General features: G+C 43.5%; 1 protein-coding gene and 1 non-coding gene across 30 annotated transcripts in view; one reads left to right on the forward strand and one right to left on the reverse strand.

Moving 5' to 3' along the window:
* The window catches only part of Usp54 (ubiquitin specific peptidase 54), a 100,923-nt gene that overhangs the window by 48,299 nt on the left and 28,392 nt on the right, over positions 1 to 24,232 (forward strand). For 20 of the 29 annotated variants that reach the window (XM_063274518.1, XM_063274515.1, XM_063274516.1 and 17 more), the window contains 11 exons: positions 8,523 to 8,657; positions 10,333 to 10,446; positions 10,554 to 10,636; positions 11,668 to 11,773; positions 11,879 to 12,025; positions 14,761 to 14,910; positions 17,239 to 17,407; positions 19,103 to 19,273; positions 23,130 to 23,261; positions 23,395 to 23,772; positions 24,001 to 24,232. In XM_063274518.1, coding sequence (XP_063130588.1) covers positions 8,523 to 8,657; positions 10,333 to 10,446; positions 10,554 to 10,636; positions 11,668 to 11,773; positions 11,879 to 12,025; positions 14,761 to 14,910; positions 17,239 to 17,407; positions 19,103 to 19,273; positions 23,130 to 23,261; positions 23,395 to 23,772; positions 24,001 to 24,232 — 1,817 coding nt within the window. The remainder of the gene's footprint in view (positions 1 to 8,522; positions 8,658 to 10,332; positions 10,447 to 10,553; positions 10,637 to 11,667; positions 11,774 to 11,878; positions 12,026 to 14,760; positions 14,911 to 17,238; positions 17,408 to 19,102; positions 19,274 to 23,129; positions 23,262 to 23,394; positions 23,773 to 24,000) is intronic. The other 9 variants (XM_063274535.1, XM_063274534.1, XM_063274536.1 and 6 more) reach the window with 2 other exon arrangements.
* Positions 21,104 to 21,231, reverse strand: LOC120097214 (small nucleolar RNA SNORA68). The gene has a single exon (XR_005494447.1). It is a non-coding gene; the product is annotated as a small nucleolar RNA SNORA68 (small nucleolar RNA).

Consider the following 24,232-nt stretch of genomic DNA (forward strand, 5'->3'; position numbering starts at 1 on the left):
GATCCATTCATTCTCCTAGTGCAGTAAGTGGATATTTTATTGATTCTAATAATGTCAGTAATTTGTGACGACCCTCATCTTTTGTTATGGCCAAGTTAGTAAATTGCACATTGTCTTTTATAAAATATCAATTCAGTTTTATGATTTTTCACTAAAAGCAGTACTGTGTTCTGGCCCATCTTTGTATTCATTGTTCTGAAGTTTTGTCTTTCTCTACCTCTGTCTTTGAACGTATGGCAAATTCTTTTAGTGCCTAGCAGCGGGAGTAAATGTGACAAGTAACTTTATTGATCTTTATCCTTATGATTCTAAGACCAAAAAATCAAGGTATCAGCTCAGTATAAATAAAGGCTTACATTTACCGGTACATATGATATTGATAACAGTTTAAAGGAATAACCTAGGATATGTGGATGCTTTTGTTTGTAATGAAGAAGTCTGGAAGGTAGCACTTGTTAGTCATCAGGGGGAGAGAATCCCAAGGGAGAAAATAGGCCGTTGTTTGTTGTGTCCTCTAAGGTTGGATCAAATATGTTTATGCTTAGGCCTGATGGTACATGCTCATGACTCCTGCATTCAGAGGCTCAGGAAGGAACATAGCTGTGCGTTTGAGACCAGTTTGCTCATGTAATGAGTTGGAAGCTATCTTGGGTTACGTAGCAAAAAGACCTAAACTGGATGGTTATCTGATTATATTAAGGCATTATTATTACCTGTTGGTATAGACAATCTTTGAACAAAGAGTTCTTTTTTTTTTTTTATACTTTTTTTTTGGAGGTGGGGACCGAACCCAGGGCCTTGCGCTTGCTAGGCAAGTGCTCTACCACTGAGCTAAATCCCCAACCCCCTTTTTTTTTTTTTTAAAGATTTACTTATATATTTTATGATATCCCATTACAGATGGTTGTGAGCCACCATGTATGTAGGTGCTGGGAATTGAACTCAGGACCTCTGGAAGAACAGTCAGTGCTCTTAACCGCTGAGCCATCTCTCCAGCCTGAGTTCTTATTTTTTGAGTTATCTTCTGGAATATGCATAGGCATATTCCAAAATGTCTGGCTTATGCATCAGCTGATTGGGGAGTAGGATACATAATACAGTCAACACAAAGGGGATTAAATCAGCCACGAACTGCTAACAGTTGAGTAGGATTATGGACGTATAGAAGCTGGTCATCCTATTGTCTGCTCTTGATGGAGGTAAGATTTCCTGTAACATAATGTGAACAATCTTTTGTTGGCATGAATGGTGGCACATGGTTTCTGTGCACTCGGCCTTGCCCTGTCTTGAAGAACTTTCAGCATTCTTTCACCACACAAAACCAATTAAAGTTTTTGGTTTTTTTTCCAGCCTTTGGCAGGTCTCAAGGACTAACTCCCTTTTACCTCAAAGGCTTAAATTTACAGAGTGGATTGTCTCCATTTAGGTTCTTTGATTTCCAGGAGGTGGAGGGAAAGAATGATCAGGAGAGCCAGAATACCAAACAAGGTGGGAAGCCCGGAACAGATGGGACTCCTGAAGAGCTGAGCAGATAGATTGCAGGGGTCACAGAGGACATGGTGAGGCCTTTGCAGAAGGCACTGCTGGCCTGTGAGAGGTGGCAGTGGGCCTGCTCTCTGCAAGACATTCTACTATCTTGGTCATTTAAATTATTGGATCAGTGAGAACATTTTGTTCCTGAACCTCACTGTCTCTAATCCTTATGAATTATTTTAGATATAAAGCTAGGATATTCTGAGAGAGAAATAAAAAGCTGTTCTCTGCTTAAAGGCAAGTGTATGTGTTTTAGGGGGGAAAAGGAGTCTTAGGGAACAGCTGCATTTGCAGATGCCAGAACACAAAGGTGCTCTGTCTTCAGGGCGCATCTGAATTATTTACATGGCTTTTGCTAATCCCAATAATGATGTGCTCGCATGGACAGAATTGTCTGCTGCTTGATCCAAGAGAGAAGGGTGGGGAAGCACCTGCTTCTAGTCATTCAAGTCTTGTTGCTTTTGTACTGCATCCAGGAAAATAGTTAGCAGTAATTTACTACTTCATGAATAATAAGGACCTTTAGTTTCCTCATGTGAGGAAGTGTACACAGAAATCTGAAAGGTGTTCTTTTTTTTTTTTTTTTTACTTATCAAAATGGAATTGTTAGGGACCCACAAGGAAAGATGGTTCCTAGGTTTGAGTTCTTTCTGTCCGTTCTCTCTCCCTACTGTAGAATTCAGCAATTGGAATAATACCAGGTTTTGTTCCTTATTGGTACTGCCACCTGTTCTTACTGCTGAACTAAATGTTCTTGGCGTTCTTTGGTGTGAACAGGATCTCCCTCTGGGAAAGGTGGGAGGAGGGTGAAAAAGAGAACAGGAGGAGCCCGTTCCAGCCCCTGTGCTCATGTGAGAGGGACACACAAGGGTTAGTGTGCGGCCCCAACAGAGGGGCTTTGTGCTTCAGCCTCTCGCAGAGCTCTAGCAGCACAGATGCAGACTAGGAGGGCTTAGGCTGCTCATCCTAATGCAGTTCTTCTAGCGAGAGCAGAGCAAGACTGATGTTAATTAAAGTAAGAGAAAAAGAGGATTCAGTCAAAGTGGATGGGGGAGGCTGCCTATAATTAATTAAGGGAAGAGAAAAGAATACAGCATGGAGACATTGATGCTACTGGATACATGAGCCAGACCTGTTGTTGTCTGTCTACTGGATGCAGACAGAGCTCTGACCTCAGGCCTTTTTTTTGGGGGGGGGGCATTGCCCAAACCCAATTAATTGAAGTCACAGAAAGTCTGCTTTTCTTTCTTTCTTTTTTTCCTTTTCTTTTTAAATTTATTTATGTCTTTTTTGAGACAGGATCTTCACTTTGTGGCCCAGGCTGGCCTCAAATTAATGGCAGTCCTCTTCTACCAGCTTCTAGAGTACTAGGATTGTGTGTACCAGTCTTCAAATCAGGGCCCAGATGACTGCACCGTCCTGAGGTTGCTGTGCAGTTTGTGCCATGCATGGAGGGAGTGTAAGTTCAGTAGGAATGCTTTACGAGTAGTAGGGCTCAGTTTCCAAGGAAACTCAACCAAGACTAAAGGGGTTGAAATTCGCAGCTGTCTAACTTGTATGGAGTTGTCCTAGAAATCATCTCCTAGTTATTTTAGAGTTAGTTTTAGAAGCTTGGGTGATGGCTCAGTTGGTAAATTGCTTGCTGCTTAAGTAGGAGGACCTGAGTTTGGATCCCCAACACCCTCATAAAAAGCCAGTCATGATAGTAAATGCTTATAATCCCAGTGCAGAGGAGGCTGACACAGGAGGATCCCTGGAGGTTTGCTGGCCAGACAGTCTAGTGAGTCTGTGAGATCCAGGTTCAGTGAGAGGTCCTGTCTCAATAAAAACTAAGATGGAGAACAGTTGGGCTGGAGAGATGGCTCAGCGGTTAAGAGCACTGACTGCTCTTCCGGAGGTCCTGAGTTCAATTCCCAGCAACCACATGGTGGCTCACAACCATCTGTAAAGAGATCTGATGCCTCTTCTGGTGTGTCTGAAGACAGCTACAGTGTACTCATATATAATAAATATATCTTTAAAAAAAATAAAGGATGGAGAGCAGTTGAGGATGATGTCAGACCTCTGACCTCCACATGCGTGTACCTGCACACAAGCAGGCATGCAGACCAATTTAGACCCCAAACAAAGGCTCTAACCTCCCTCACGGGCCCTTTAGTCTGGAGGTGGAGTGTTTGTCAGCACAGTAACAGCTGAGATGAGCCAGTTGGTGATCACAAGTCTTGCCAAACTGGGGTGTTTTTTGTTTTTTTGTTTTTTTCCAGAAATCGCCAGCTGTCAGGCCCAGTCCACCATGTGGTTTGTAGTAGTTGTCATTGCTTTCCCGTTTCTCCTTTCCCTTGTTTCCCTTCATTCCTACACATTTTCAGTGTATAGAACAGGTATCCCATTGTTAAGCTGTAGACCATGCCTTCTCTTGGTCCAGTGTAAGTGCTTTCTTGTGGCCTTGCTTATTCTTGAGCCATCAATTCGAGCAGCTTACTGTGCCTTCACCTAACTGTTTAATAGAGATGTCAGTAGATCCTAAATCGCTCCTAAACAACCTGGAGTAATTATAGAAGGTTTCCCTCAGAATTTATTAATTAATACCAAGTATGTATTGTTGGCCCTGCCTCTTTCACAACATATGGAGTCATTTGTAGGTACATACTAAGTTACATGGTAATTCATACTTTAGTGGCATTAGAATATTTAACATGGATGACAGAGAAGATGTCAGTGAGAGGATGAGATGAGGGAGACAATTTTACTTTCAAAATAGCAGGGCCAAACTTAGTTCCGTTTTCCTTTAACAGTTAATATTACCTCAAGGTTCTCAGCTTTTCTGTGTGATTTCAGTATTTTCTTCATAATTTATTTTTCATTTATGTTTATTGGTATTTTGCCTGCGTGTGTGTGTGTGTGTGTGTGTGTGTGTGTGTGTCTGTGTGTGTGTGTGTCTGTGTGTGTGTGTCTGTGTGTGTGTGTGTCTGTGTGTGTGTGTGTCTGTGTGTCTGTGTGTGTCTATGTGTCTGTGTGTGTGTCTGTGTGTCTGTGTGTCTGTGTGTGTCTATGTGTGTGTGTGTGTGTGTGTGTGTGTGTGTCTGTGTGTCTGTGTGTGTGTGTTGTCAGAACTCTTGAACTAGAGTCACAGACAGGTATGAGCTGCCATGTGGATGCTGGAAATTGAACCTCCGTGCTCCGGATAAGCAGCCAGTGCTCTTAACTGCTGAGCCATCTCTCCAGTCTAATTTTCTGTATTTTTTTTTTTTTTAAAGGAGAAAGAAGAAAGTTCCTTTAATATTCTTTCATGAGGTCTACCCATATCACATGATTGATTGATTCAGTTACTTAAAACTTGTATTTCTGTTGCCTTTTATATAATAGTGTTATTTTAGGCCATGAGAATATATCAAGCAATAAAAGAGCAAAGCTTATTTTTTCTCATTTGTATATTCTAGGAACTAGAGGTGGACAATAGCCAAAGTAAGCAATGTGTTAATATTAAGTGCTAGAGTAAAACATAGGCAATGTGAAGAGGTAGGAGAGGAGAGGAGAGCTTCTGTTTAGTCTGTCTTTTTGTTCTTCAAGTTGGGATTTCTTTGTGTAGCCTCTGGCTGCCCTGGAGCTCACTCACTCACTCTCTTCTCCTTCTTCCTCTTCTTCCCCCTCTTTTTTAAAGATTTATTTATTTTTGTTTTCTGTGCATTGGTAGTTTGCCTGTGTGTGAAGGCCCCAGACGCCCTGAAATTGGAGCTGCAGAGAGTTATGTGCTGCCAAGTGGGTGCTGGGAATTGAACCCAAGTCCTCTGGAAGAGCAGCTGTACACTTAAACCGAAACCGCTGAGCCACCTCTCCAGCCCCGTGGGACTCACTCTTTAGACCAGGCTGGCCTCAGACTCAGGGATCTGCCTGCCTCTGCTTCCAGGGTGCTGGGATTACGGGTGTGCACGCCTGGTATAGAGCTGGCAATTTAAGTGGTTGATCTAGAGTTGATATGCTGAGAAGTGGAACTTAGATAAGTTTTGTAGGATCCAAGTGATCAAGTTGCACAACGAGAGAAAAAGTAACTCAAGTAAGGAGTACAAGTACAGAGTTCCTGGTGTAAACATGCATAGTAGTTGTGGGACATAGTTGGAGGCCCATATGGCTGGAGTGATGAGTCAGAATTAGCAGAGTTGGCCAAGTAACATACAGCATTTTCACTTTGGCATTTACTGCCTGTTTGACGGGAAATCTTTGGAGGATTTTCAACAGAAGGATGACATTTGATTCTATTACCTTTTTTTTTTTTTTTTTTTTTTTTTTTTTGAGGCAGTCTTAAGTGGCCTATTCTGACCTTAAACTTGCTCTTAGTCAAGGACTCCCTTGAGTTTCTGACCCTCCCGCCTGCCTGTCTAGAGTGGGGCTATAGGTATGCGTTGCCGACTATGCCTGCTCTCTGCAGTGCTGAGGATCTAACCATGGACTTCGTGCATGGTAGGCAAGCTAATCAACTTTTTATTTTTAATTTTTTAAAATTTTATTTCATTTGAAAAAATCATTTGATTACTATTTTCAACATACCATGTATTTCCTTGGAGACATGGTTCAATCAAATCGTTGCCATTGGGTTGAAAAGATGGCTCAGTGGTTCTTCTAGGGGACCTGAGTTCAGTTAGCTCCTTTAACCTATTCCAGGTGTCTTACAATTGCCTGTAACTCCAGCATCAATCCTCTAAAACCTTTGGCCTCCACTGTACATATCCATCGACATACCCATGCTCGAGCATGATAAAAAACAATAAAAATTAAATCTTATGAAGAGATAGTTAACAGCCACCCAGTGAAGAGGACAGTGCACGGCAGATGAGGAGGTGAGCAATGTGAAGTTTGAAGATACCTGAGTGTAGAAGTATGATTGACAGGAGGTGAGTTCTGAGACCAGGAGGTCAATCATAAATTTCAAGGGTTTTTGACCTATGAACCACAAGGAAGTAACTGGAAGTAAACCTAATGGAGTGCAATTCTCTCTCTCTCTCTCTCTCTCTCTCTCTCTCTCTCTCTCTCTCTCTCTGTGTGTGTGTGTGTGTGTGTGTGTGTGTCACACAGCTTTCCATTGCTGTTTCTTCTTCCTCCTCCACCTTGCTCCCGCTTTGTTTTTTCTTCTTGTTGTGTAACTGAAGGAGTGTGTGTGGTGAGTAGAGGCGTGCCCACCCCCCACACCCAATTGGTTTCAGAGTCTTGATCCTTCTGCCTCGGCCTCGTAGGTGCTGGGATTATGGACACAATACCTGACTTGCTATATTCTTTATAAGTTTGGGAATCTTCTATTATCTCAAAAATACAGGGTTAAGTTTCATAAGAGGATGCTTCCCAAAGAACAATTGTCAATTCATTTGCGTGTAGCATTCTTCTAGAAGCATCTGCTTTTCTGCCTTGTAGGAAGTGTTGTAACCACATGACATTACGTCACTGTGTGACAGTGGGCTGGCTCTCTTAGTGTGCTCTTGATAGCGTGACATCAGATGCAAGCTCTACAGCAGAGGTGCTCGCCTCATCCCGATTTCTAGCCATTACTTCCTGAATTACTAGCTGCCTACATCCTGTCTCCATGACTCTCAGCATAAGGAAGGTAGACTGGGATGTTCCGAAGCTCAATAACTCATTTGTGCTTTCCCTTGTTGCTCCTCTCCCTGCAGGGCATCTTTAAGCAGTTCCAGTGCAGTAGTGACTGGGATGTTCCGAAGCTCAATAACTCATTTGTGCTTTCTCTTGTTGCTCCTCTCCCTGCAGGGCATCTTTAAGCAGTTCCAGTGCAGTAGTGACTGGGATGTTCAGAAGCTCAATAACTCATTTGTGCTTTCTCTTGTTGCTCCTCTCCCTGCAGGGCATCTTTAAGCAGTTCCAGTGCAGTAGTGACTGGGATGTTCCGAAGCTCAATAACTCATTTGTGCTTCCTCTTGTTGCTCCTCTCCCTGCAGGGCATCTTTAAGCAGTTCCAGTGCAGTAGTGACTGGGATGTTCAGAAGCTCAATAACTCATTTGTGCTTTCCCTCTTGTTGCTCCTCTCCCTGCAGGGCATCTTTAAGCAGTTCCAGTGCAGTAGTGACTGGGATGTTCAGAAGCTCGATAACTCATTTGTGCTTTCCCTTGTTGCTCCTCTCCCTGCAGGGCATCTTTAAGCAGTTCCAGTGCAGTAGTGACTGGGATGTTCAGAAGCTCGATAACTCATTTGTGCTTTCCCTCTTGTTGCTCCTCCCCCTGCAGGGCATCTTTAACCAGTTCCAGTGCAGTAGTGACTGGGATGTTCAGAAGCTCGATAACTCATTTGTGCTTTCCCTTGTTGCTCCTCTCCCCTGCAGGGCATCTTTAACCAGTTCCAGTGCAGTAGTGACTGGGATGTTCAGAAGCTCGATAACTCATTTGTGCTTTCCCTTGTTGCTCCTCCCCCTGCAGGGCATCTTTAAGCAGTTCCAGTGCAGTAGTGACTGGGATGTTCAGAAGCTCGATAACTCATTTGTGCTTTCCCTTGTTGCTCCTCTCCCCTGCAGGGCATCTTTAACCAGTTCCAGTGCAGTAGTGACTGGGATGTTCAGAAGCTCGATAACTCATTTGTGCTTTCCCTTGTTGCTCCTCCCCCTGCAGGGCATCTTTAAGCAGTTCCAGTGCAGTAGTGACTGGGATGTTCAGAAGCTCGATAACTCATTTGTGCTTTCCCTCTTGTTGCTCCTCTCCCTGCAGGGCATCTTTAAGCAGTTCCAGTGCAGTAGTGACTGGGATGTTCAGAAGCTCAATAACTCATTTGTGCTTTCCCTCTTGTTGCTCCTCTCCCTGCAGGGCATCTTTAAGCAGTTCCAGTGCAGTAGTGACTGGGATGTTCAGAAGCTCGATAACTCATTTGTGCTTTCCCTTGTTGCTCCTCCCCCTGCAGGGCATCTTTAAGCAGTTCCAGTGCAGTAGTGACTGGGATGTTCAGAAGCTCGATAACTCATTTGTGCTTTCCCTCTTGTTGCTCCTCTCCCCTGCAGGGCATCTTTAAGCAGTTCCAGTGCAGTAGTGAAAAAGTGCTTCCTTCTGACACTCTCCGTAGTGCTCTGGCGAAGACTTTCCAGGATGAACAGCGTTTCCAGCTGGGGATTATGGATGACGCTGCAGAATGCTTTGTAAGTGTCCCTTCTTGTCCTCTCTGACATGGAGTAGGAGTTCATCTCCATCAAGGACTGACTATTTACCGTGCGTGCCTTGGTCTCTGCAGAGGAACGGGGGCTTTGTCAACCATCTCGGCATTTGAGAGTCTACTGCTCCAACGTGGGTTGTCTGTGGCGTTGTGACTTTCTTCCCTGCAGGTTCAGGGCACTTTCTGCCTTGGATTCAATAATCCAGTATAGGACCATACTGTCCCAGTGACGCTGCTCTGGAGAACTTCTCTGTTTCAAATGACATTAAGCGGAAACTATCGTGCTCAGTGTAAACACATTGCTCTAGTGACTTTAATCCTTGTTCTCCCACCTTCCAAGTGCTAAATAAATGCATGTGCCGATGCACAGAATGCCACAGATAACCTTTTGAAGTCGGTTAAATAGAATAGAGTACAGAAGAGTTGGGTCATTGACTGGTTTTTTTTTTTTTTAAAGATTTATTTATTTATTATATATAAGTACACTGTAGCTGTCTTCAGATACACCAGAAGAGGGCATCAGATCTCCTTACAGATGGTTGTGAGCCACCATGTGGTTGCTGGGAATTGAACTCATGACCTCTGGAAGAGCAGTTGGGTGCTCTTAACCGCTGAGCCATCTCTCCAGCCCCATTGACTGGTTTTTATAGGGAGTTTATTTTTCTGTTTATTTCTTTTTAAGATTGGGTCTTGCAGTAGAGTCCTTGTAGGACTGGCGTCGCGTCTTAGAAATCAAAAAGGGGGTTGTAGAGGATTAATGTTGAATGAAAATATAATATCAAAAGTTCATATGCTGGGATTGAGGATGTAGCTCAGATGGTAAGAGTACTTGCTTAATGTGCTTGTATCCTTGAGTCTACTAATTGGACATAGTGACACACAGCTGTAATTCTAGCACTCATGAAACGGAAACGCGAGTATCAGAAATGCAGGGTTATCCCAGGCTACATAGTGAATTCAGAGTTAGCCTAGGATACAGGAGACCCTGTTCAAAACAAAAAGTTATGTGCTACGTGATACCATTTTATAGTATGCTTCAGTATTGCTGAATGACATAATGGTAAGGGTGGAGGAGCAGGCTGGTGGGTGCTGGGAGTTAGGAGTGTAGATAGATCGATCATTGAGGCTATAAAGAAGTAGGGTGGAAGGGCTCTGCGGTGAAGAAATTCTCCTGTATCTTTTAAAAAAATATTAATTTAAAAACTTATGTATGTGGAGTGTTTTGCCTACACACTGTCTCTGCACCACATCCATGTTTGATGCCCACAGAAGTCAGAAGAGAGCATCAGATTCCCTGGAACTGGGTGCTGGGATCCAACACGGCAGGCAGGTCCTCTGGAAGAGCATCATGTGCTCTTACCACTGAGCCACCTCTCAGCCCCACTCTTCAGGGCCTTGATTGTGGAGGTGGTTACATGGCTGTGTATGGAGAAATTGCATTGAGTTCCATATAAACCCGAGTTCATAGAAAACTGCTAAAGTCTGAATGATCCTGGAGTATATTAATTTCATCTATGTGTCTGACTTTCTTCTATCTGCTCTTTAAAAAAAGATGAAAGGGACTTAGAGATAATTCTGCTTTCCAGAAAGGTCGCTGTGTCTTGGTGGGTTGCTCCCCCCTGCCAGTTGGGGACTTAAGTGCTTTTGTGTTTTCCTGTCAGGAAAACCTCCTGATGAGAATTCACTTCCATATCGCGGACGAAACCAAAGAGGATATATGTACTGCTCCACACTGCATTTCCCACCAGAAGTTTGCGATGACGTTGTTTGAGCAGGTAAACCTGTATCTTGGACTTTTTCTTGAAGCATATTTTATCTGAGGTGTAGAGTTTCAAAACAATTCACGACTGGCTGCTTGATTTCACTTCCTCTCTCTGCCCAGTGTGTGTGCACGAGCTGCGGTGCCACCTCTGACCCACTGCCCTTCATCCAGATGGTGCACTACATCTCCACCACTTCCCTTTGGTGAGTTCCATGCACGTCTTTTCTTTTCTTTGTGACTTATGAATTTTTTTTTTTTTTTTTTTTTTCGGAGCTGGGGACCGAACCCAGGGCCTTGCACTCGCTAGGCAAGCGCTCTACCGCTGAGCTAAATCCCCAGCCCCCTTATGAATTTTTTTTAAAGATTTATTTATTCATTTATTGTATATGAGCACACTGTCACTGTCTTCAGACACACCAGAAGAGGATATTGGATCTCATTACAGATGGTTGTGAGCCACCCTGTGGTTGCTGGGATTTGAACTCAAGACCTCAGGAAGAGCAGTCAGTGCTCTTAACCACTGAGCCATCTCTCCAGCCCTGACTTATGTATCTTTATATTATGTGTATGGATGTTCTGTCTGCATGTATGTTTGGACACTATGCTCATGCCTGGTTCCTGCAGTGATCAGGGAGAGTGCTGGAGGATCTCCTGGGACTGGCTTGCAGATAGCATGAGCTCCACATGTGGTGCTAGGAACTGAGCCTGAGTCCTGTGCAAGAACAGGCACTGCCTTTAACTGTTCCTCGACCTTCCCCAGCCCATTCCTACAGAATCCTTTATTGCACTGTTAGGCTTTCCTTCAGTTGGTTGGGTTTTAACAGAAGGCCACCAAATAGCAGATATCCTTATTGCTGAATTTGTGCTGTTTACAAAACTTCCAAATTTGTAGCTAGCAAAGTGGAAAGAGAAATGGGGATTCTGAGGGCTGATTTGGGGGCTGTGTTTGCAGGACACCGAGGCTAGTCAGGACAGGGCAGATAAAAAAATCACATATGCCACACCTTTAATCCCAGTGCTTTGGAGGCAAGGACTGATGTATCTTTATATGTTGGAGGCCGGGCTGCCTGGTCTACAGAGTACATTCCAAGACAGCAGAGAGAACTACACAATGAGGTCCTGTCTTAAAGCAGGAAGTGACTTAGGGGTTGGTATGAATGATTTTATCTTTTCGTTTGGACATAACTTGGAATAACATCCACTACCATCACCTTCCTCTCTTTCCCGTCTGAAGTAACCAGGCCATTTGTATGCTGGAAAAGCGGGAGAAACCTTCACCGGGTATGTTTGGTGAGCTGCTTCAGAATGCCAGCACCATGGGGGACCTGCGGGACTGTCCGGTGAGTTAGCTCCATGGAATGTAGGACAAGAAGGGGAACCCTGGCTTGTCGCATTGCCGCAGAGCAGGTAGGCATGTTTGAACTAGTGCTGTGTATGTATTTCAGAGCAACTGTGGGGAGAGAATTCGGATCCGCCGTGTGTTGATGAATGCACCACAGATTATCACGATTGGGCTGGTTTGGGACTCAGACCATTCCGACTTGGCAGAGGATGTCATCCACAGTCTGGGCACCTGCCTTAAGTTGGGTGATGTATGTATTAATTGCCTTGACTTTTGTGTGGTTCAAGCACTGGCCATAGAGGTGTGTTCTGTGTGACAAATTGAAGAGCATTTTGGACAGAGATACTTGTGTTTCTGTGTGCAGATTCATGAGCCTCATCATGAGCCTCATGCTCACACACCACTTGTGTGAGGATGGTAGAACCCTTTAGAAAAAGTGGCACAATTGACCTTGATGAACAGGACGGGCAGAACTCAGACACTGGTGACGAAAAAAAAGAAGCAATTTCTATGGGATGCTCATTTTTGTACCAGGGTGGTGTAGAGAAGTGTATTCCCACATGAGAGGTAGGAGGGTTAAAGGAACAAGTGTATTCTGACATGAGAGGTAGGAAGGGTAAAGAACAAGCTTCCTTGACTTGGGAACAGAACTCGGAACAAGTTGCTGGCCTGAGCCCAAGAGTAGGAAATGAGGAGGCACTGTCTGTTGAGAGGGTGATTGTATCTGAGGACTCTGTAAAGAGACCAACAAAGCCACTCCCTTGTGAGGGGTATGGTTTTTATTGTAGATGGGGGAGGGGGCTGGCAGGCAGGCATCTGGGGGAGTCTGCCTTGGCTACCTCTGGGACAGAGAGGAACAGAGAGAAAAGGCAAGCAGAGGCAGACTGGCAGTTGCCAGGGCTACGGGAGCAGAGAAGATAGCAAAAATAGTGGGAGAGTCCTGCCTGTTCTAAGGGGTTGTGTTACAGCAGGAGGAGGCCCCATAGCTGGAACAGGTTGGGAAACTGGCATGGAGCTCTGATCTGTTAATAGAGAGCGAGGTGCCCTCGCTGGAGACTGGAGGCCTGTAGGGATGGACAGGAATGCAATGGCTTTCTCCAGGCAAACAGAAAGGTTCCTGAGGAGTGCTGAGTGTTACCAGGGCAGAGTCCAGCCTGAGCTAGCCCAGGGTACCATTTTGTCAGGTTTGAATCTTGTCTGTTATTTAAATTCCACTGGGGTTTCTAGCCCACTTTGGTTATTGAATTCCTGGATGAAAGACACACTCACAGTCTTTATAGTTACTATAATCAGCTCTAAACAGCACAGTAGCTGGGAGCTGTCTACCCTCCAGGCTGTTAGAATCTACTGCTCTCCTATTGATAGCCCTGTTATTGCTGTTCTATGTCCCATCAAGGCTTCTCTTAACTTCAATTGGGCAGCCCTCAGAACCATGCTTCTTTAACCCTTAACCCATGGTGACTTCTCCATCCTCGTCTCCTGCCCCACCATCTCCTCCTCCCCTTCTTCCTCCTCCCCTTCTTCCACTTCTTCATAGTCCTTCCCCTTCCCCAAGCCCACAAATGTACATCCCATTCTGTCTTTTCTGATTAGCTATTGGCCATCAGCATCTTCATTCACCAATCAGAATTACCTTGGTGGGTGGGGTTACAGTGGCTGAGTGCAGACTCCAGGTCTTGGGGGTCGGCACTTAGCATTACAATAGACAGTAGAAGACAAATCCTCCTTAGGATGTGGAGTAATGAAATAGATAGCGATGACTTAGTACTTTAGTGTTTTCAATGTATTTACTTTGGAGAATGGGGAAAAATGGGAGTAGGTCCCATTCTTATCAGCTCCACGTCCTAAGATAGGGACAGCCAGTGTTTTTCTTCCATTCAAGGAGAACCAGAAAGTCCTGTTTCCTTTGTGCTGGTTTCTGTCTAGGATAGTTCAGTGACTAAGGAGAATCTGTTCTTGCCACTCTTGCGAATAAATGAATCGTCTGGGGTCACATTCTGGGTCTCCTCAAGGAATCTATCTGGAATAGGTTGGGCTCACTAAAAATCTTAAGAGTGTAGTTTATATACTCTGATTCTTTCTGGCTGGCAGTCAGACTCTCATACACTCCAGATGGACAACACTGGGAAATGTAGTCTAGCTTTCCCTCTAGCCTTTGTATAAAGGACAAAGAACTACAGGTGTGTCATGCCTGGTTTGGACTTAATTATTTTGATTTTTTTTTCTCAACTATGTGACTTTTTAGGTCAGAATCTCTTAACTCAAGTCTTTGTATGTCCTTAACACTTGAGGCTGATCTGAGTGCCTAGAAATTGCAAAAATTTGAAACTTGACAGCTGGTTTTGTTTGTTTTGAAATTGTTCTGATTTCTTTTGGCCTCAAAGAAAATACTGACTCTTCATGTAGCACAGGCCAATTTAAGGCATACAATCCTCCTGCCTCAGCCTCTCCATGTTGGGATTATAGGCATGTGCCACAATAGGTACAGTTTTAGTTCATTTCTAATGAATAATCTGGACTAGTAAAAATATTCCAGCTTTGAGGGGGAAACAAATTATGACCATCATTAGGAAATGTTGGTGGGCACTGGGCATGGAGTACCCGTCTGTAATGCAGCACTAGAGGACAGAGGGAGAGGGTTAGGAGTGCAGTCTTCTGTAGCTGTACCCGAGTTCACAGCCAGTCTGGGCTGCATGAGGCAGCGTCTCAGTAACGCAGCAGACGGAAGATCCAGGCTGGCTGCATGGCCGCAGTCTGAGCACTCAGGAAGTGATGGCCGCAGTCTGAGCACTCAGGAAGCAGAGGCTTTAGCATGGCCATGTGCGTGAGGCCAGGCTGACTACAGAGGGGGCAGCTCCAGCAAGGGGGACACGATGGTCTCGTTCAGGATGGGGGGAAGGAAGAGAATGGTGGTGGAGTCTGCTGAAGGAGTGTGGCGGATGGTCGACTGTGTGACGGTCTTCCCCCTTTCTCTCCTCGCCATAGCTGTTTTTCAGAGTGACAGATGACCGAGCCAAGCAGTCGGAGCTGTACTTAGTAGGAATGATCTGTTACTATGGCAAGCATTATTCTACATTCTTCTTTCAAACCAAGATCCGAAAATGGATGTATTTTGATGATGCTCATGTCAAGGAGGTAGGAATATGTCAGGATCTTGAAGTATTTGATGACGGAAATAAAAATAAAATCACATTTATTTGTCTAAAGTTTTTATTTTGATAATTTTGAATGGTTGCTTTACAGTGTTGGTAAGGCACACATACTTTGTGAATGCATTGGTTGTTTTTATTTTTTTTAAAAATAGATCTAATTTTATTGTTTGTAAACCTGTGTCTCTGTGTGTGTCTGTGCATTTGTGCTTGCCCACTTACGTGGGTACATGTGAGTGCCAGTGCCCACAGAGTCCAGAGGTGTCAGATCTCCCTGTGTCTGCAGTTGCAGGTGTTTGTGAGCCACCTGGCATGGGTGTTTGGAACTGAACTCCTGTCCTCTGTGAGAGCATTAAGCAGACTTAAATGCTGAGCCATCTCTCCAACTCCCAGTTTGTTCTTTTTCTGGATTAAGGTCCTGATCTATAGTCCAGGCTTGTCTGTAACTGACAATGTACTGCAGGCTGTCCTCAAACTTGTAGAAGTCCTCCTTTCTTAGCCCCCCAAATTATAGGTAAGAGCTATTGCACCTGGCCTTTATCTGCTAAATATAAGTGCATTAATTTTCAATTCTATAATAGATAAGAATAGGATATATTTTTATTATTTTTCAGTCTCCTCTCTAGGCATTCAATATAGTTCTATGTTTTGTTTTGTTTTTTAAGATTTATTTATTTTATGTATATGAGTACACTGTAGCTGTCTTCAGACACACCAGAGGAGGGCATCAGATCCCATTACAAATAGTTGAGCCACCATGTGGCTGCTGGGAATTGAACTCAGGACCTCTGGAAGACAGTTAGTGCTCTTAACCACTGAGCCATCTCTCCAGCCCTAGGTCTGTTTTTATAGTTGAGAAATCATTGTTAAATGGCTGATTTGAGTGGAATATGTAACACAGCTAATTAGATTATATGATTAACACAGAATTGAGGACTTTAAATCTGGCATCACTCATAGGTGATGCTTTGTTTCAAGGCTGCTAAAAATTATTCTTGGCTGGGCAGTGCTGGTGCACGCCTTGAATCCCAGCACTCAGGAGGCAGAGGTAGAGGCGAGCGATCTCTGAGTTCGAGGTCAGCCTGTTCTACAGAGTGAGTTCCAGCACATCAGGGCTACACAGAGAGAGCCTGTCTCAAAAAACAAACAAACAAACAAACAAATTTATCTTTTAAGCCTCATTTCTCTGTAATGACTCGTTAGACGTTAACATGGTTTTGGGTAGATATGAAACAATGGGGTTACAGTGATCTTATAATAAGAAACCTGGTTTTATTATATAGATAAAATGTTCTAGGTGTCTGCGTCAGTTAGGAAGCTGCTAGTCATGAAATCGGCAGCAATGAAGACTGCTCACCATATCCAAGTATAGATTTAAAGTAAAAGCTTCCATTAATAAAGCTTTTGTCAACTCCCATATTCTCCTTTTTTAGGTGGTAACAAATTATTTGAGCATTAGTTTTGTTTTTTTTTAAGTCTGAACAGTATTCTTTCAAAATATTAAGTAAGATTGATATGTGAAAACATAAATTATGCTTCAATTATAATAATGGCAACTCACTTCAAGTTGACTAAGTGTCTGCTGTGGTTGAACTACCACACTAGCTGTCTAAGTGGACGGGGTGAGTCTGGGGTTTGGTGAGTTGTTTGCATGGCTGCCATATACTCTTCCTCTGGGATAGCCGAGTCGTAACCCGGCCAAGAATGAGAAGTCCAATTGTCCATCCTCATGTCAGGGCAGCCTGACAGCTTAAGTCCTGCCAGGTTTGAACTCAGAAATCGAGTATCATTTCTTCAAGGCCCTCTGCAGGACACTTCCTATTTTGCCTTTCTAATTTGTTAAGGTGGTTTTAATATTTAGGAGAAAATTGTGGAGATGAAAATTGGAGCTGAGCTCTTAAATCTAATGTCTGTGAAAAGAAGTTGATCACTAAAGCATCTTAGACTGCATATAGCATGTTTGTCTTTCTGAGGTTTTATGTATATTTGCAAACTGAATTGATGTTTCACAGAAATAAAACCATTTACATTCATGTTCTTTGCTCTGATACTATTTTAAATGCCATTTTTGTTTGTTTGTTTTTTAAAAAAGATTCAATAAAAAGTCACTAAGTTTAGACTTCAGATCTTTTTTGTTTTCTCTTTTTCTACCTGACTCTAAGAGAACCAGGTGGGAAAGGAATTGTTTTGGGAAAGGAATTATTTTGGGAAAGGAATTGTTTTGGGAAAGGAATTGTTTTGGGAAAGGAATTGCGTTTTGAATTGTGGCTATGAAGTTAATCGTCATGCATGTCGTTCCATGTTTGTGGCTCAGATTGGTCCGAAGTGGAAGGACGTGGTGACCAAATGCATTAAAGGGCACTATCAGCCCTTGCTGCTGCTCTATGCAGATCCCCAGGGTACCCCCGTGTCTGCCCAGGACCTGCCTCCCCACGCTCAGTTGCTGTCACACACCAAGACATGCTACGACAGTGAAGACTCAGGTGAGCAGCTCAGCTCTCCCGCTACTCCATACAGTCCGATGGTTGGGTCTCATACACAGGTTAGCACAGAGCTAGGAGAAAGAGGGTCTGTTACAGTAAGAGAGAAAGGCCAGCCCGTGTGCACGCAGCTGATTCCCATCAGACTTGTTTTCTTGTGCTTTCAGAGTGTGCTGCTCAAATCAGCTGGCCTAAAGTAAACGTGAGAAGGCAGCTATGTTTGTGTGCATTGAGATACTAAACTGAAATTATAAGGGATGCCTCAGTAGCCTTGAACATTCTTACAGGTTATTGATTCTTATTAGCAGTGTTACAGTGTCTTAAGGAAATTCTGAAAAAGATAAATTTTATTCTATGTGTATGACTGTTTTGCCCGTGTGTGTGTTGCACTGTGTTTATGCCTGATGCCTACAGAATCTAGAAAAGCTCCTTGAATCCTCTGGAACTGGAGTTATGGGTGGTTATGCTCTACATGTGGGTGTTGGAAACTGAACCCCAAGTTCTCTGCAAGAGCAGAAAGTGCTCCTAACCACTGAGCCATCTCACCAGTCCCTGGCTTAAGTGAATTGTTGAGAAACACTACACCACTACAGTACTCATTCTTGGAGGGGGAAAAGTTTTATTTAAATTCCAGATGCAGAAATGATGGTCCTCCATGAATGAATCATTTGTTCCAGTGTAATCCAACTGTCTGGAATTATAGAACGCCTTCCTGTAGAAGTAACTTTGAGCTTATGGCTAATGTTCCAGGATATCCCAGAGGCTGATAACATTTGAACTATAGCCCTCATGGTTTGGGTTTGATTTCTATAAAGATACAGGATTGGCCTTTAGTCTAGTTTTGAAAGAGAGGGTACTTACCCCACAATCTTTCCTCTTCCATTACATCTCCTTCCTGTCTGGTCTGCTGTGTTTCTTCCTGCTGTTTTATTTTGATTTGTTTGTTCTTTGAGACAGAGCCTCACTGTGTAGCACAGACCAGCCTGGAACTCACTGTATAGCAGGTTGGCCCCTATTTTATGGTGATCCTCCTGCCTCAGCCTCTTGAGTTCTGTGCTTATACCAGGTCCAGCTGCTCTTCCTGCTTTGTTCTTTACCCAGGCCTGCCTTATTTCTTCCTTCAGCCAAGTGCTCGTTTGTCTGTCCGTCGTGTTTATTTTAGTTAAGGGTCTGGGGAAAGCCTTCAGTTGGGCATGTTCACAGCGAAGAGTGAAGAACTGCCCCATAACTTTTCAAAGATACTAAAAATGTGCATGTCAAGTTTTTAAAGCAACCTGTGTGACAGTGTAGGAGAGAGCTTGTAAGATAGTGACCAGCTGGCATGTGTGGCAGGTTGGCCTGGGGCTTTCATCTATGTAGAGCTTACATCTCACAACTTTTTCATTTCTTCCACTTTCCCCCATAGGTTTTCTAAAAACCCCACAGTTTTTCACAGTGGCAGGCAAAGTGAGGGCTTCAGCAAGGTAGGGACAGGGGTGGGAGGAATTGTATGTGTGTCTGGATTACCTGGAAGACGGGTGTTGGGAAGAATGGCTCTGTGGTGAATTCTTCTCACCCTTCCTTCTAGGAAGTCCTTGCTTACGGGTCTTTGTTGCACCTATCTCCTTTCCTCAAGGCTGTCACTGTCTATCTCCTTTCCTCAGGGCTGTCACTGTCCTCTTTCCTTACTTTTGCATATGTATCTCCTCCTTCCTTCAGGGAGGGAGCCTTCCATCTCAAGTGATACTCGAACAGATTCCTCAACGGAGAGCTATCCCTACAAACAGTCTCACCATGAGTCTGTGGTCAGTCACTTCTCTTCCGATTCTCAGGGGACAGTCATCTATAATGTGGAGAATGATTCCATGTCTCAGAGCAGTCGGGACACAGGTAGGGACTTACACATAGAACCCTGCTGGTCTGATTTAATTTCTACATAGAAAGTCTCCTAAGAAAAAGAAACTGGGGCGAGTAGTAAATGCTGTGCAAGGCAGACAAGTACAGAATTTGGGTAACTGAGTAGGATACAAAGAAACAGTGTAGTTCTGAATGAGGAATGGTGCTCCATTGCACATAGCCGTGCATCAGTCAGGAGCACACGGTGTGATTGTCAATGTCTACCTTTGTCCTGGCATTCTTTTGTCTTCTACCTGGTCATGTTTCATGCCATGGTTGTGAATGAAGGGCTTCAAGAGAAGGTGTATTTATGTGTGGTGGACACCTACTTATTCCAATGCAGGCTTTTGAAGGACAGATGTGCAAAGAAAGAACAAATGGCTGTCTTATTATTGTACTTTTCCTACATAAGAATTCTTAACTTGTTTTTTAGTCTGTGTTTTTATCAGTGGAAGAAGTCATTACAGGACACAGAAGGAAGAGTGTTGAGTGACCACTGAAATGAAAAGTTAGGAGAAATAGCACATAATAGCAAATTAGGCATGCACTACTGTCTGCTTGCCCAAGGACTTGGAGGATGAGTGGAGCTCATGGCTTCAGATCAGTGCTTTATAGTCTTCATGCTTTGGGTTTTGTTTTTTGTTTTTTTTTTTTAATTATTTTTATATGGATGGGCACCATGTGTATGCCTAGTACACACAGAGACCAAAAGAAGTCACTGGGTCCCCTGGAGCTGGAGTTACAGACAGTTGTGAGCTGCCAGGTTACTAGGAATTGACTCCAAGTCCTCTGGAAGAGTAGTCAGTGCTATTAACCATTGGCCATTCCTTCAGTTTCCTCGTTAATGAGAGAATTACAAGCATTTCTAAGTAGTCAAAATGCCTGCCCACGTGTATTTATCACCTCATTTCAATAACTGTACCCCAAGACCAGTGTAATCTTATCTGTACCTTTACTCATGTCTTTTACTCCTCAACTATTTTGAAGCAAATCCAAGACATTATATTACGTCTTTCATAGATATTTTTACACTTACTATAAAAATATACATCATTTACAAACATTTAAAAATAGTCAAGAAGGCAGGGCATGTAATTCAATGTTTGCCTAATATGTGTGAGTCTCTGTGTTTGATTTCCGCATGGGAACAAAAGGACAGTAATTCTGTTTACAGTTGCTAAACACCAGTGAGTAGTTTGCTATTGCAAGTGCTGTCTTTACTGATTTGTGTCTTTTTCCCAAAGTCAAAAGAGATCGATACATTTTGATGAGTCTTCTCTGTTTTTTCATAACTTTTTTTTTCTTTTTTTTTCGGAGCTGGGGACCGAACCCAGGGCCTTGCGCTTGCTAGGCAAGCGCTCTACCACTGAGCTAAATCCCCAACCCCCCATAACTTTTTTTAAAGGTTTATTTTATTGGTCTGAGGAAATAGCTCAGTGGGTAAGAGCATTGGCTGCTCTTCCAAAAGACCCAGGTTCAAATCCCAGCATGCACATGGCAGCTCACAATTGCCTATACCTCCAGTTTTAGGGTATCCGACGCCCTCACACAGACAGATATGCAGGCAAAACACCCAATGCACATAAAACAGAAATAAATAAATTTTAAAAATTATTTGTTATTTTATTTTATGTGTAGAGTGTTTTGCCTACAGGGATGTGTGAGCACCACGTATGTTCCAGGTGCTCTTAGCGATTAGAAGAGGGTGTCAGATCCCCTGGGACTGGAGTTAGAGATGGTTGTAAGCCGTTTTAGGTTACCTCTTAATTTTACTTAGTTATTTTTGTTTCTCGAATTTCTTTCTTTTTTTTTTTTTTCCTGCAGAACTGTAGAACTTCCTGATTCGCTCTGGGGGGCACTGTCCAGCCTCCCAAAGGCAACAAAGCACTTTGCTGTGTGCACCACTGTTTAAACACCACTGCAGTAGCGGCAGTTCTTGGGTTGGGTGCCTGTTTCTTGCATTTCTTGACAAGGTTTTGTTTTGTAGCATAGGTGGGTCTCATATTCAAGGTGCCCTTGCTGCAGCCTCCTGTGTGCTGGCATTACAGCCGTGCTATACTACACCTGGCTTTATTTATTTGTTTATTTTTTAAAAATTTGAGGTAGGGTCTTGGTATGGAGCCTAGGCAGTTCTGAAACTTCTCCATTGGTAGACTACAGGTGCATGCCACTGCGTGTAGGTACTTTTAATGAATAGAGGTTTTTTTCTTCCACTTTTCCCTTGCAATTTATACTTCAAAACTATGTAATTTAACTTGTATATTTCCCAGGTTCTGAATTTTGCTGACATAATTTCTTACGGTCCTTGAGCGATTTCTTCCGTCCTGGTTTTTGTTTTGTTTTGAAACAGGATTTCTCTTTGTAGTCCTGACTGTCTTGGAACCAGCTCTGTAGACCAGACTGGCCTCAAATTCAGAAATTTCTGCCCCTCTGCCTACTGAATGTTGGGATTAAAGGCATGGGAAAGGTGTCCCCACTGCTCTGTGAAGGGTAACTTTTAATAGCCTTGAGACTCAGCCTCACCCATGGACGATGCCAGGTTCATGGACCTGCAAGTTTGGCTAGTTCATTGGGTTTCTCTCGAAGACTGCTGTGTAGATGGTGTTTGGTGCAGTTGCTTTTTTAAGGCTATCTTCCTGGAATCTTGGGCCAGAGAGAGAGACTCTTGGTATCATTTAGTTGCTGCAGTTGATTTTTTTTTCTGTAAATCTTTCTTTTGGGTTTAAATAAACAAAATGGAGAAAAGCAATAGCAGATTGCTCGGGGCAGTTGGCTGAATAGTATCCATCATATTCCATCATTGACAGCCTGAGTGCCCTCCAGGCTCCGTGTGTGCCAAAGGTGAAAAGACACTTGTTAACTCATGCCTTCGAGAACCCAGGCAGTTTCTGTAAGGTTGGTCTTCAAACTTAATTCATCTTCGAGGTTCCAGCTGCTTGGCTGATTATATTTTTTACAATCTGACCTTTTTAATATAACTTAAGCATATATATTTGCATACTGTGTAGGCAGGATGGTAGGAAAGTTATACAAAATACAAAGCTCCCTTGGGGTTTTTCAATGATTGCTGATAAAGAATTATGAATTACAGTGTTTGAGTGAAGTCAGAGTGGATGAATCATAGGTTGGAAAGGAGAATGAATGAACATGGAAATGTGCTTTAAAATGCACATTTAAAGAGGATTGAGAACTGTGTCCCAAAGCCATCATAGTAAGAACTGTTGCCAAAGAAGTAGAAGCAAATTCTGATTTCAGTTTCTGAGAGAGACTGGGAGGTAGTTGTAATGCATGCCTGTAATCTCAGTACTTGAGAGACCGAGGCAAGAGGATTACTGTGAGCCTGGACAATATAAAATAAAAACAAGACCCTAACAGAACTCTGCCTCAGTAAAATAAAATAAAACCCACCCACGTGAGATTTTAAAAAAGGAAGAAAGAATAAAAAATATGGGTTTATGAGATTTTTAAAAGTTGTTTCTTTTGCCTTTAAAAATTACCAAGCTCTGGAGATGGAGCTCAGTAAGCCCACTTGTTCTTGCAAGGGGTTGGCTCCTCAGCACCACAGGACCCAAGATAAGTTATAAATCGGCAGTTTTATTTCTAGTCGCCTGGGAAATATGATGTGTGTGGTTTAAGACTGATGATTGTTAGGATATGTTATAGATTTGGAAGGCGTCACTAACTCCCCGGGAGCTTTACACTCAGGCCCGACGGCTCTGATCCTATAATTTCTGATCCTTGTATATAAGAAGTTTGTGGCACTGTTATAAGCCCCAAAGGGAGACTGAATTCTCAGGAGGGGAGGGTTAGTGGTAGAAAGCAGCTTACTCCCATTTCCTTGTTCTTTCAGGACACCTGACTGACAGTGAATGTAATCAGAAACACACAACGAAGAAAGGGCCCCTGGTGGAGCGCAGGAGAGGCTCTGGCCGCATTCGGAGGAAAGCTGATGCCCCACAGGCCTCAGGCTATCACAGTGAAGGCAAGCACTGCCCTCCTCTTCCCTCCATTACACTGATGCTTTCCTGCCAAGCGGCTTTCCTTACTTCTCTAGAATGAGGACATTTGTGATTGTTTTAAACGTCTTCATTTCTTTTATGCTCTCTGATTTTTAGGAGAAACACTGAAAGAGAAGCAGGCTCCTAGGAATGCCTCCAAATCCAGCAGCACCAGCAGGCTAAAGGATTTCAAAGAGACAGTCAGCAATATGATCCACAGCAGGCCTTCCTTGGCTTCTCAGACCAATGCAGCATCTCCCTGTGTAGGCAGGGCAGGAGACCAGCCAGACAAGATACCAGCAAGGAACTTACCTCTACACTCTCGGGGCTGGGAAACGGAGAGTACCAGCAGTGAGGCAAGATCCAGTTCTTCCAGCAAATACCGCCCAACATGGAGACCTAAACGAGAATCCCTAAATATTGACAGCATTTTCAGTAAGGACAAAAGGAAGCATTGTGGTTACACCCAGCTTAAGACCTTTCCTGAAGATGCAGGTGAGCAGAGAATCAGGGAACAAATGGGCTTTCAAATACAATTGATTCGTGTGCTTAAAAATCCTGAGTTTTTAGTATAGCTGGCAAGGAACATTTTTACTCTGATGTTATGTTTTTTGAAGATGTGACTGTAATGAATAATGTCTAGGGGAAGGGTTTAGCTAGATTTTAATTTAGACCAACACTAAATCTACCTCATTTTCTACACCTGTCCTTTGATTGGGGCAGCTAAAGAATTTGCACAAGATGAAGTAAGCAATCCAGTTGCTAACGATATTAAAGATGGTGGACCAAGCTCACAGCATAAACTCTGGGGAACAGCCAGGCCAGGCTCTCATCTTTTAGAACAGCATCCTCGACTAATCCAGCGGATGGAATCTGGCTATGAGAGCAGCGAGAGGAACAGCAGCAGCCCTGTCAGTTTGGATGCTGCCCCGCCTGAATGCTTGAATGTCTACAG

This window comes from Rattus norvegicus, chromosome 15 (assembly GCF_036323735.1).
Source record: "Rattus norvegicus strain BN/NHsdMcwi chromosome 15, GRCr8, whole genome shotgun sequence".
Taxonomy (NCBI): Eukaryota; Metazoa; Chordata; class Mammalia; order Rodentia; family Muridae; genus Rattus; species Rattus norvegicus.